The sequence below is a fragment of the Malus domestica genome, chromosome 09 (genome assembly GCF_042453785.1).
Source record: "Malus domestica chromosome 09, GDT2T_hap1".
Lineage (NCBI taxonomy): Eukaryota > Viridiplantae > Streptophyta > Magnoliopsida > Rosales > Rosaceae > Malus > Malus domestica.
In genome coordinates, this window is record NC_091669.1 from 17,108,143 (window position 1) to 17,121,874 (window position 13,732).

Consider the following 13,732-nt stretch of genomic DNA (forward strand, 5'->3'; position numbering starts at 1 on the left):
ATCTTACTGTACTGTACTTATACTTTGACATCACGTATGAAATGGTTCATTCCCACTCACAACACACTTTAATATTTAGGCACTTTTAGGTTTAAATTTATTCACATATTCCACCACACTGCATTTTATGGCTTCGTCACCTTTCAGGTGTCGTCCAACATAGCTCGATTCAGAGTCCAAGTGAACATTCTGAGTCAGGGTATGTCAGTTTGGTATCAGAGCATAAGTTGGGCAGTATTGCGTTCACCACACGCGTGATGTTAGCATTCTCGGTTCTTGAGCCTAAATTTTGAATTTTGACACCTTGTTGACTATGAAAAACATGTTAGGTTTTCCTAAGTTTTGGGTGGATTTGGCGACTTATTGACATTCGAGAAAATCGATTTGGCGACCGCCTCTAAACTTTAAGTGAAGAATTTCCCTGCCAAGGAAAGATGTAGATTTGAGACAAGTTGACGGCCCTGAGGCAGGGCTACCATATCGATAGTTGTGCATTACAGGGGATTTAACTACCAATTCCACCACCATCTAGTCATTTCTACCAACCCTTTCGAGAATGGAAACCATAAATAGTTTTGATTCCTTGGCAGCATCCGTTAGTATGTCATCTATTAGAATTCCTTCGAAGTTTACTTTGTCAAAATTTTTAGAAATGTCTCGTGTGACAATGTGGTGCTAAAACGGTAGCACTCGACGGAAGAACATCTTGGGACAATCACTTTTGGTCCCCCGATAGCACTAATATTTTCAAACACATTAGTGATCATTCCGGATCTTCAAAAGGAAGATCGACTTCCTTTTAAGTTCGTTCTAAAGTAGATTAATAACAACTTCCTTTCCGGCTTTAGGACTTTCTGACCAATACTAGTTTTCTGAAATTCTTTTGGTGATGTACTCGTCATTTGGACGAGCATAGGCACAAGTGCACGAGTTGTTATACCTACGGTCAGTAGAAAACCCCGTGTTAGTAAGTATTTTCCCTAGAATTAATGAAACCAACTCATAGGACCAGTTCTTTACTAATCATCTGAAACCAATTACCCGAGTGGGCTCTAGCCTGTAATCAGCCTATGGTGGCACTACTAATTGACGATATTGTCCAAGATCCAAGAATTGTCAACCAGTATTCAGGTGGTATGATTTCTGATATCGGACATAGGTACTAGTATTTGGGAGTGATACCTTTATAGCTGAATGTCAGTTCACAGTTTCAAGGTAGCAAACAATATCAAAATATCGTATGTGTTAATTAGCGACGCGACTGATAGACTGATTAACAATGACTACCTGAGCCGAAGAAACTAAATCATGGAAACTTAGGAGCAAACTTTGTATTAGGATAGTAAACTTATAGTTGTTTTTACCTTATTATCTATCTGGGTAAACATAACCTCTCCGATTAGCTACCTTTTCGATCACTTACACAGGTAGACAGTAGAATCGAAGTACGAGTTAATTTCTCACTGTTATAGTGAATTGAGTATTGAGAAAGCTGTGCAGACCTATTAGCACATGGCATAGTGAAAGGAAGTAGTACGGTACGTTTTGAGGACGTACATCCAGGCGTCATATTCCAAAATCTTACCTGGGATATCACAAAATGGTGAAGTGAAGTACACCATTAATAAACTTTCTCGTACTACATCAGTTTTCCTTGCGACTTTTCGAACAAGTCCTACATCATTGAGAGAACTTAGTTACTAAAGTTTACCGATTTGGGATTTATCCAACCAAACACCTTTTCTAGGGAACCTCAAACCTATCTGCAAAGGCGAAAGGCTGAACCTTAAGGTCATACCTAGATTTTAGCAACTTCATCGGGTGATAATTAAAACCATTTAAACCCTACTTCAAGTTGATGGTCTAGCCGACCAATCTTTGTAACTCAAGTTTTCTTCCATTGCCTAACTAATTCATAGTGGTCTTATCAACAACTTTCTCATCTACCTCGATAGTGAGACTAAATTCTCTAAACACCAATAGTCAGCCTTATACCAAATTCTTCAAACTTGTTTAGAGCAGGTACGTTTCTTGAAACACGTGCTCTCAGTGGATGATATTCTTTTCTTTTTCCCAAAAAGGTTGTAGTGGAAGAAAGTTGGAATTCTCACAAGGTGTTGTGAAATTTTAGACAATCTTTGGTCTTGTCAACCTTATTGACAAATTGTTATCGATTTTTTCTGCTATAGTGTTTTTCCTCACTTATCGACCAAGGAAGGTTAATTTAGTTGAGATGTTGAATATGAAAAAGTTTCTAACAACTGAGCTGTTATCTCACCTCACCATCGCTTTACATCTTTCGATGACATTGATCACTTTGAAATCCATGTTGACGTGTTCTTTGGATGTTTCGGCTGTGTAGAGGCATCATGGTTGATTATCGCTTATATTTCCCAACGTTTGGAACCATATGAAATGAACTTTCTTACTCATGACTTAGAGTCAACAGTTACCATCTTTACTTGAAAACTGGATGACACTTTTCTATAGAGAAACATGTCCAAAATCTTCACCAACTTCTCAAATACACTTTCTCTTGAGAAGAGCTAAATTTCTGACAACGACATTCGGGATACCAAATCAACATCTACGATTGCACCATGGTGTATCACCTCGGTTGCAGACATAGTTATTGTTTACCGCAGCAAAGATGTATCTACTGTGAACACTTTTAGCCTGTCTTATCCCACCTCATTTGGAATTCACAAGTATTGTTTTGACGTTATTTGTGAGATATCAAGAAATTTTTTGAATGGTTATAATCACTTCCTGTATCTGTTTAAGGATGGAAAATATCACCATAAGCTTCCAATACGCAGTATCTTGTACATGTGGAGTTATGATGATGTTTCAGTGACCATCAACCGACGTGACAAGTTAGTTCATTTTCCGTTGGTCCAAAAGGACTATGTTTAGACCACTTGGTAAAATTACCCATTCTTGAATTTATTAGAATTTCTAGCAGTTCGATCAACATCTACTTTGACTGTTATTCCATATTCACCTTTTTATGTCGGAAGGCATTCCAGTCATCCTTTGGTACGTGTCCACCCCACTACATTTCGTATTGATTTTGAAACAGACAGACAATTTAGGTGAATCGCTCGAACATTTAAAAAAAATTTAGTTTTGACATTTAATGCTTCAATCACCCCACAAATACCCTGTTGAACGAATCTTTATCGTTGGTAGTTGATTATTCCGGAAGCTACCGTTGTAGCAAAATGTTATGCATTTAATCTAGTTACATTGTATTCTAGATTTGATGGACTTGTTTTCACTCTCAAATTCTTAAGTGTTCATTTAGCTTTTTCGGCATAGTTTTTCGCTAAACTCGAGAGAAATTCAATATTAATATGCTCACTAGGGCGTTACAAATTGCATTGTTTAGCTATATGGTGTGTGTGTCACTATTGTATCTCACCGCGACACGTGTTTTACTTCCAAGCCTTGCGAAGTCTTCTTGAAGGCTATGAGTATAAAGTTGTGTCCGATACCACAATCCATCTTCAAACTAACAGGTAATCTGAACGAACTACTTGAACCTTAATGGATGTGTTGCATTATGTCTGTTCTACATTTAGCATAGTTGTAACATACAATTATCTTTATTTTAGTTGCTTGTAACTACGGTTACAATTTTTGGTTTTGGATATGGCACTATTGAGATGTAGTATGGAAATTTTATGCATAGCACATGATTGACAGAAGACTATTGTGAACAAGTAGTGAATGATTGAGATTACAATGTAGCAAATTGTGTGCTATTTGCGTTGTCGCCCAAGATGGCAGTACGTGAGCGCGATTGAGGTGCTAATTGGATGATTTATGTGTATTTCCCAATGAGGGGCATGATGGTAATATTGCAGCCTCGGGAATTTATTACTTACTTGTCGAGACAACTATGAGTTATCAGTATTACGGGCTACAAACTGTAATATCGATAACTTATTCGTTGGACTCGTTAAGCAAGTGGACAATTAGGCCATTTACGTTAGTTTATTTAGTTATTGTTTGGGCTCGACCCAAAGTTACTACATGCTTATTCTTAGATTATGTGACTCTACAAGTGCGTAGGTGAAATTTTTCTATGTTCAATTTTGACTTCAGCATAACTATTTTAAATTGTACGATATGTTATATACATATTTTGACTATATGTTACTATATATCTATTTTGACATGATGTTTTCATAAAGGATTTTATATTGTAGTATTGTATTGAAGGAGAAGGAAAGTTTGAGTTTGGAGTCACGAAAGAGGAATCACTGCAATCCGATCGCGACGGAATGACATTCTCTTTTATGCAACCACTATAACTTGATATCTTCCTTTACATGTTTATTTTTTCTGCTGTCTTTTCATTACTTTTGAATAGCAAGTGATTTCAAATTTTGGGGATGAATTTTTTTTAAACGTGGGTAGATTGTGATAACCCGTCCCTAATTTTATGTTTTTATAAATTTTAAATGAGTGAATTGACGAAAATGCCCTTAGAGGCGAGATCATTGGCTTTTGTTGACTATCATTCTATGAAGTTTATGAGCTATTATTTTATCGTATTCCTAAAGTACTCAACGATACAGACAGGTAGGCGCAAGCGGAAGCGAATTTGGAGTTATAGTTAAAAAATTACGGAACTACAAATCCAAAAAGTACTTTTGTAAAGATTACTATTTATTATTTTATATATTTCTTATAATTATTATATTATTATTTTAGAATTAATTTGTTATTATATTATTATTTTTAGTTGAGGGTAAGGAGAAGAAGGGACAGAGGAAAGAAAAGAGAAAGGAGATGAAAGAGAGGGTTGTTGCCCAATCAGGAAAGGATAACATGGAAGGGATGGACCAACCAGAAGAAGGAGGTGAGGAGATGACCAATGGGAGAGGATATAAATGATGGGAAAGGAGAGAGAAAAAGGGAGTACCAGATTACCCTGACCCGGTTCCTTCCTGCTGCATTTTCTGTCAGTTTTCCCAGTGAATTGATCGTCGCCACCACCTGGAAACCATCCTATAACCTCCCCTCTTCCATTTTCATCCATTAATTGGTGGATTTTAGGCCTAGCGTTCGTGAGTTTGCACTAACAACTTCAAGGGCACCTATGGCGGCGATCCGCCATTCCTAAAGTAAACTTCGTCGACCACCGCCATGGGTTAAATTTTCTTAAACCCAGGAACAAGTCCCAAGCTTTGGTGGGCACAACAGAGCATCGGAGAGGGTGAATCGAAGCCCACCCATTTCTACGTTTTTGGCAGTATCGAGGCATTTTCAGGCTACTTCCTGGCCGAATTGGACTTCAGCCCAAGCATGAAAGTTGTTCCTTTCATTGAGATCTTCATTCCTATAAACTTTTGGAATTTTTAGAGTTGTTCGATTTTTGATTTTCCGACAAGTCGGGGCGGCGCGTGGGCAGCGGGCTGATGCTACCTTTTTAAGTTAAATTCGATGTTCTTATTTCAATTTGATCATCGTTTGTTATAGTTCAATAGTTTGAACCTAGAATAGAATACTACGCCACTTGACCATTTTATGATTTGATGATCTGACTATTGGATCGTCACCAAACCTTAACACTTTATAGTATGTAAAATTTGAGGACCATAGAAACTGACGGATTGGGAATCCGACATACGGATCTTCCCAAATTGAATTTCTAACTTTGTAAAACAAACGTTGATAGCAACCCAATTCTAGCAATTGGTGGAGATCCGATCGTTGGATCATTCCAAAACTATAGGATGTTGTTCTAGAAGCTTATTGAAACTTTTGGGAAGTTATGGATCGGAAATCTGAGGTGCAGATCTTTCGGATTGAGTTACGTAGGGTTGTGAACCTTAACGTCGACCTTTGACCGACGATTGACTTTTGGTCAATGGGTTACAAATCATTTTAGAACTTCCTTGGGGATGTGTTTTATGTAAGTTACATGGTCTATCGATAAGAATTCTGAGATGTGATTTGATATTTGTTCTAGGCGACGATCATTCGTGATGCCTCGATATTCATGCTAGGGAGTTGTAGCACGGACTTCAGGTGAGTGGCTCTTTTCTTTTATACAGTATATGCATATTTGTTAGTTTCCATTTATACATTGAAAAAGACTTTACTACGTATGCGTAGCTTAGTCTAATGCTTATAAGAATTAGCGAAATAACATAAAATTACGAAGTTATCATAAATCCTACGAGATGCACATGTATGCGTACCTTTATGAGATTCTAATTACGGCCATGTTTAATATTTTATCTATCAATTTTATGACAATGTGAATTATTGAATCACTGTGGCATGGCTATATTTAAGTTATTTACTCATCGTTTGCTACATCCCGTGTTAGTGCTTGCCCAGGGCTAGGGCTAGTCTTTCATGTGTATGTTCACTTCCGCACCACACGCTTGCCTTGGATCCAAGTAGGTGCCAGTCCTGTCATACAGGTTGCAATATGCAACTCCGACTCGTATGTAACCGCGAATAACGCAAGTCTTCACGTGATTGTAGCACTATAGCGTATATTATTATTACACCCGGTCATGTTCATGTTAGAATACCTCTGCATGACTCATGTGTCAACATGTGTTGATGAGCATCTGATAAGATATGTTGCTTATGTGAGATTTTGTGATTTTGGATGTCATGTCCTTAGTTACGAGATATTGTACCGTAATGAATTATTGAGATTTTGCAAGCTGTGGTAAGTATATTTATACTATACGTAGTACGTATATTTTGGAAACTATACTTGCTTTACGATGAGGGGTTACAATGTTTTCAGAAAGGTTTTAATAAAACTTTATTTTCAAGCCCACTCACCCTTGTTTTTCGCCCCTCTACGTTTTAGTAGCTGAGCTTTCTTATCGACGAGGATTCTTACTGTATTGTACTGTACTGTACTGTATTTATGCTTCTCACCTTCGATGGTATAATTCTCATCTTTTCTTACTGTACTATATTTATGCTCTGACATCACGTGTGAAATGGATTCATTCCTGCTCACAACGCACTCTTATATTTAGGCACGTTTAGGTTTAAATTTATTCACATATTACACCACACTACACTTTATGGCTTTGTCACCTTCCAATTGTCGGCCAGCACAACTTGATTTGGAGTCCAAGTGGACATTCCGGTCGGGATGTGTCATGTAGAGAGTAAGTTGGATGTAGAAAAATGTTATATAGATTCAGATAAAATTTGCCTTATTATTATTATCCCAAATTCATAAAAGGTACCAATTGCTAAGGAAAAACAAATAAAGTGCACAAATTACACAACTTTGTTAGCATTTGCAATAGCTAGCTAGGCTATTAGTTAAAAAAAAAGTGTAATAACGAGTAGGTTTTGGCGAAAGTATTACCTAATGTATATATACCAGAGTGTACGATGAACTTACTAGTTGAATAACTATGTCTCGACACAACAAGCCAACCGAAATTGTCACTTCTAAAATCAGAAACACTGCATGCATTCAATAATTTCCTATCGAAAGACAAAGGTTCACCATCATTTTTATTAGGAACGTGCATGTACACATACGTGCCATCAGCATGACAATGTCCAGTGGATTGTTGAGGATAAGTGATATCAATAATATAATCGGCTTGCCCCACGACAAAGATAAAGTTATTTCCAACCGAAAGGGTTAAACATAATTTTGTTTAGAATTATAGCTTTTGTAAAAAAAAAAAATTAAAAATGAACAGTGTCAGGTCATACGCCTATACCATCTCCAACCGAAATGGCTAAAGATAACTGTTAGATCCCACATCGCCCAGGGGAGTGTATCCTCTATGCCTTATATGTACATTCCCACCTCCATTTAGCACGTGGCCTTTTGGGAACTCACTGACTTTGGGTTCCATAGGAACTCTGAAGTTAAACGAGTTCGCGCGAGAGCAATCCCAGGATGGGTGACCCACTGAGAAGTTTTGCTCGCGTGTGTTCCCAGAAACAAAACCGTGAGGGCGTGGTTGGGGCACAAAACGGACAATATTGTGCTACAGCGGAGTCGAGCCCAGGATATGGTGGATCCCGGGCTGGGATGTGACAATAGCCCTCTCAATAGTTTTTTAGTTTTAAGTTTATACTTTAAATTTATTGATTAATTTAATTAAACTATCATTAGTTGTTTTCAAATCTACTCGTTGAATTTGAATCAATTATTGCAACTGAGGCGCTAGACACATGAAAGGGGGTAAGAGGTGGGCTACATTCGGCCAACTTGGTGCCCTTTGGTCAACTAATGATCTGGTGGGCTCCATAAAATCAATCAACTATCAGTTGGAGATGAGTTTTTGGACAAATTAAACTACTTTTTAGTTTTTAAACCTTTAACCATCTCTACTGAAAATGACCTAAGCTAGCTTCCCTTATGGAAAATTATCAACTTTTTGCAAATTAAACTGCTCTAAAAGCCTCTAGGGACAATGCGAGACATCTAGCAATCAGTCAGACACATAATGTAGATATATTTACGTCTTTCTCCTAGCTTATGAGATTGTACATTGTTAATTTGTAATCATGATATGGATACCAACGCTCTTTATTTTGCGTTCGACAATAAGAGCATCTTATATATTTTGTCAGATAAAAGTTGATTTCACTATCCTCAGTATCTTTGTATGTGATCATTTCAAATACAAAAGCAATGAATACTTGGTACATGAACCATGATCGTAACAAGAGCCAACATCTTTTACTCGTTTGAGTGGTTTCTTTTTATGTATGAGTCTCTGTCGAGTCTGTCCACGTTTCAGCCTTGGAAAGTTGCCTTTGAGAGGATCAAAATCCCATTTTGTGCATGCATCATAGTTAAAAGTTAAAAACACCTTGAAAGCCTCCCCAGTTAATTAAGTTGAATGGTCTTTTGTTTTCTTCTGTTTCTGTTTCTGCTTTTTATGGATATTTTAAAGGAAGGCAGATTCTCTTTCCTCTCTTTTTCGATGCTCTTCTGTTTGTGTGGTCAAGGTTAAGTCACGTCAATATTTTATATTATCTTTTTATAGAGATAATAAGACAAAAATATATAATAATATAAAATATTAACATAATTTAACCGTAATCATACAAACACAAGAGCAAGGGAAGTGAGAGGGCAGAGACCATCTTTATTAATGTTTTATTAGTAAATTAGAAAAAGAGAGATGACTTGTTTGTTAAGACAGAAACAAAATGAAGGTGATGTGATCCCACCCTAGCTACTCCACAGCAGGCAGAACAACGTCTCACAACCCATATAAAAAAATAGTTCTATTCATATATTTATATTTACTTTTTATATATTCATTTATTTAATTCAACAGTTAAAAATTTTAAAAAAAAATATGTGAGAAATAAAAATGAACATGTGAATAACACTACCCTAAAAAGAATTGGAAAGCACATAAATGCCGAAAATAACATTTTTAATCTTTAATAATCAACGGCTAGATCTTGTATATAAGAATCTAATGAATCTTTATAAAAGTATGATCTTACATAAAACTTGTACCACTAAATTGAGCACAACATTGTGGCCGGACAAATGAGGTAGGTGATAATGTAACATAAATATATATGTGACATGTATAATGATCATTAATTTTATGTATTTGGTTTTGTGAATTTCCAAATGTAGCTAGTGTTATACTTGGTTAACATTTTAGTACTTTTGTTTATTTTCTCAAGGAAACACCATATATTGATCGAATTTTCTTTATCAATACGAAATCACATACTTACAAACCTTTGTTTCAACCCTAGAAAACAAAGTTAGGGTAAAACTAATGGTTTTCCTGTATTTGCTTGGCGATATCACATTAATTTGCCCAAGCATCACATCAATTAGGTCAACCAACAACAGACACTTGTACATTACACAAACAGAGTAATTATTTGACTAATTTTTACTACTGCTGGACAGGGAGAGCTTGAGGAAGGGCCTCAACAGAAATAGTCTGCAACTTGCAATCAGCTGAAAGAAACTGAGCATGTTCGTCAATGGAAATTGAGTTGATTAGGTTTAGCAGAATCTGCTCAAGCTCCTCTCCATCAGTCCACTCATGGATCTCAGCTTTGATGAGTAACGGGTTTTTGCAGATTAGGTCATAAAGTGGGAAGTTCTTCCTTGGCATCACAAAGTCTCCTTCTTTGAGCTTCAAGCTTGGGCAATAATCTCCACTTCCATCACCAAGATAGATTAACCTTTTCTTCCCATCAGTTGAGACAGAAGCCTGGATTCTTTCAATGATCACACTCTGTAAATTAATCAAAGTAAAACCAAATTAAGTTCTTGATGAAAATTTTGTAATAATATCAAGTTTAAACACATTATTTTACCAACTTAGCTAAAGCCGATGTTGGCGATAAATATTTTTTATTATTTATAAATCATTATCATGTATGAGAAAAATATTGACCAGAAGGTCAAAATCCTTATTGATTATGACATATTCAAAATTGGGTGTTTGGTTTTTTTTTTTTTGGGGGGGGGGTGGTTGTGTCACAAATAGAACAGGTGGAAGGATATGTCCGGAAATAAAACAAAATAGTGAAAAACTTTCCAAGCCTTTTGGACCCAATTGTTCCAAATTCTTTTCTCGTCTGGAAAAATATATATTTTATTTGTTTCGTTCTTAAAATTATGAATTTATTTATTTATTTTTAAGTGAAGTAATACCTTGCACATGTTGGGAGGGCAGCGGCTGCAGCCATGAGGAGATTGGGTGAAATCGCAGTAAGGTGAAATCCTAAGCCTTCCTTCTTCATCAACATAACTTGGGTTAGTGTTTATCTCTGAGAAATATTCCTCTAGCCCAAGATGCTTCAAAATTGTCTCAATAAAAAACAGATTTGCATCACTCAAAATCCTCAAATCACACCTGCAAACCCCACAAAAACAACAAAATTAATCTCCTATTTTCATATAAATAATATAAAAATTAAAAATTAAAAAGAGTTATTAAAGAAAAGAAAATTTTGGTGTGGGGAAACGAAGATACCCTAAAGCGTGAGCTGCTTTAATGGCTGGCACAACTCTTGGGTGAATTGGAGTCCTTTTCAGAACCTCCATAATGTCTTCAATGGTTTTTCCTTGTGAATGAAGCTCCTTCATCATCCTATCCTGCAAATATTTTGCCGAAAAATAAACAAATCAATTAAAAAGATCACGAAATTAAACAAGAAAATCCATAAAAACAACACATGTGTGCAACATAAAATACGATGAAATTATTAGAAACAATTGGAGGATCCGAAATTTTCCGTTACAACAGAAACATACCATGAGAGAGTTCCAAGGCATGGTGGGGAGGAGTTCATTGAACAGATCAGTGGCACCCAATTCATCCACCACCCAATTGTCACTGTCACACTCAATGATTGTCTTGTCAAAGTCAAAAACCACCACAATTCCTGCCATTGTTCGTGAAATTTTTTGCACCAAGAAAAAAACACACAAAGAAGCAGAAGAAAAAGAACAAGGAGTATTTCTTGGTTGTTCTAATTTCTCCTGAGAAATACACAAAGAAGAGAAGGGTATTTATAGCAATCCAAGTGTGTGATTCAGTAGCCTATTGGGATTTAAATTCCAATGGAATATTACGAGCATAAAGATTTGTCTGGAATCGAATGCCCTCTTGGCCAATATTTGTTGGGTGCGTGATGGTATTAGGGCCGTTAGATTGGATGACTTTGGGATGGTTGGAGGATCGGATGGTGAAGAGGGTAGGGATAGGATGAGATAAAGCGCGGGAATGAGGGGAATATTCGAAGGGAATTAAGTTCACCTTGGGAGCTGGCCAACTTAGAAACGCACTTACCACTAACCATGGGGAATATGCCGAGCAAGGTTCAGTCGGTGTTGCTATTACCTGTTTTTTTTGGGAGAAAACTAATGAAAATAGCATAAAAATTTTGAATTTTAACAATAAAAACAAAATAAAGAGTAAAATGAATACTACGAGGATTAACCTTTTATTGTAAAAATGTAATTTTTCGTTGAAGTGAACAGTATCGAGAACTTTTTGTCAAAATTTCCCTTGTTGTGGCTGCTAAGTGTTACCGCTTTTAGGCTTCGTCACACTCCACCACTATCTTAGGAGGAACCGTTTTGGATTTGGTTCTCTATTTTAAACCAAATCTTTAATAATTCCACAAACTTCTTTATCCGTAGAATATTAATTAAAAAATATATAATTTTAGTACGTAGTATATTAATAAAAAAAATATAGTAGTATTATTTAAACACACAAAATTAACATATTGTTGCAATCCTAATTATGTCAGGAATGTGATTGTTTAAATTCTAAGAAATTCTTATGGAATTTTATCATATCTTTTAGATAGTTTAAGTTGTCATCTTAAACGAATATGATTGTGTAAATTCTAAAAAGTATTTAAAAATTACATTTGATTGTCTAAAAACGCTCCAATCATTTCAATGGCAATTACAAATAGACCCTTAAATAATTACGTTGTAGACTTTGCCTTCTAAATTAATCCACCTCTTGTTCGTGCATGAATTTTGCTTAGTTCCTGCCCATTCTTTTACTTGGTGTCGTGCAACACACTGAATGTAGAGCTTGTAGCCTTGTATAAGTTGTTTTTTTTTTTTTTTCTAGAGAGCTTGTATTATTTGTAACCTTAGCACTAAAGTAACTGTCAGCATGTTGCCTACTGCCAGTACTGAAGGCATTGCTGCTCTTCCAATACTTCAGAGTTTGCACTCATGCTGATCAGTCTCATAATTAATTTTGGGAGATAATTTGTAGCAAAGACACTCAAAATATCGGTGATTACTCAGGAGGAGAACTCCTAATCGCTCTTCCTTTTCTTTCTCTTATACTTGAATGGTGACAATTAAATCATATCAACATTTTATATTAATTTTTTATAGAGATAAAAGGACAAAGAATAATATATGAGAGAAGAGGTGGGAAGGGAATGAGAATAAGAGAGAAGAGAATCCTACTCCGACTATTCAAGCATAGCCTAATCTTGCAACATAAAAATTGACATGTAGTCATTCTACTTTAGTTAGGGATGGCAACGGATCGGTTTGGGAACGGAAATACTATATCCATCCGATAACCACGAAAATTAACCATATCCATAACCACAAATTAACCATTGGGTATTATCCATAATCATACCCACCGAATAACGGATTTCCTATTGGTTAACGATTATATCTGTTACATCTCACATCACCCAAGGGAGTGGATCCTGTAAACCTTATATGTATATTCCCATTTCTACCTAGCACGAGACCTTTTGGGAGCTCACTGGCTTCGAGTTCCATCGGAACTCTGAAGTTAAGTGAGTTCGCAGGAGAGCAATTCCATGATGGGTGATCCACTGGGAAGTTCTCGTGTGAATTCCCATAAACAAACCGTGAGGGCATGGTCGGGGCCCAAAGCGGACAATATCGTGCTATGGTGGAGTCGAACCCGGGATGTGGTAGGGGCCCAGGCCGGGATGTGACAATATCCATCTTCGTTAATACAAAAAATATATTCGTCCAATTGACGCATGATAATTTAGTAAATATTAATTTTGTCATTAAATATTTGATGTATAAAATGATTTAATTAATGGATCTTGTGGAACATAAAAATTAAATCTAAACATTGATAATATTGGTTGATCTTTGATATCTCGCATAAATACTATTAAATTCTCTTAGATTTTGATTCATATCAAAACTTTTGAACTTTGCCACAAAATGCAACTCACACAATGCAATTTT

The 13,732-nt window shown here is 36.2% G+C and overlaps 1 protein-coding gene across 1 annotated transcript; it reads right to left on the reverse strand.

Moving 5' to 3' along the window:
* Positions 1-9,685: 9,685 nt before the first annotated feature.
* Positions 9,686-11,591, reverse strand: LOC103453549 (inorganic pyrophosphatase 1-like). The gene is made up of 4 exons (XM_008393087.4): positions 11,267-11,591; positions 10,986-11,107; positions 10,664-10,865; positions 9,686-10,241 (listed from the first exon to the last, which is right to left on the reverse strand). Exons 1-4 carry the CDS (start codon positions 11,402-11,404, stop codon positions 9,894-9,896), a joined length of 810 nt encoding a protein of 269 aa, XP_008391309.1. The 5' UTR covers positions 11,405-11,591; the 3' UTR covers positions 9,686-9,893.
* Between the last annotated feature and the right edge of the window lie 2,141 nt (positions 11,592-13,732).

What these genes read in the sequence shown, in the direction of transcription:
- LOC103453549 (XM_008393087.4), bottom strand. Translation starts at nt 11,404, where the DNA reads ATGGCAGGAATTGTGGTGGTTTTTGACTTTGACAAGACAATCATTGAG. An exon ending in TGCCTTGGAACTCTCTCATG is followed by an intron (nt 11,108 to 11,266) that starts GTATGTTTCTGT and finishes AAATATTTGCAG; the next exon opens with GATAGGATGATGAAGGAGCT. An exon ending in GCCCTCCCAACATGTGCAAG is followed by an intron (nt 10,242 to 10,663) that starts GTATTACTTCAC and finishes ATTAATTTACAG; the next exon opens with AGTGTGATCATTGAAAGAAT.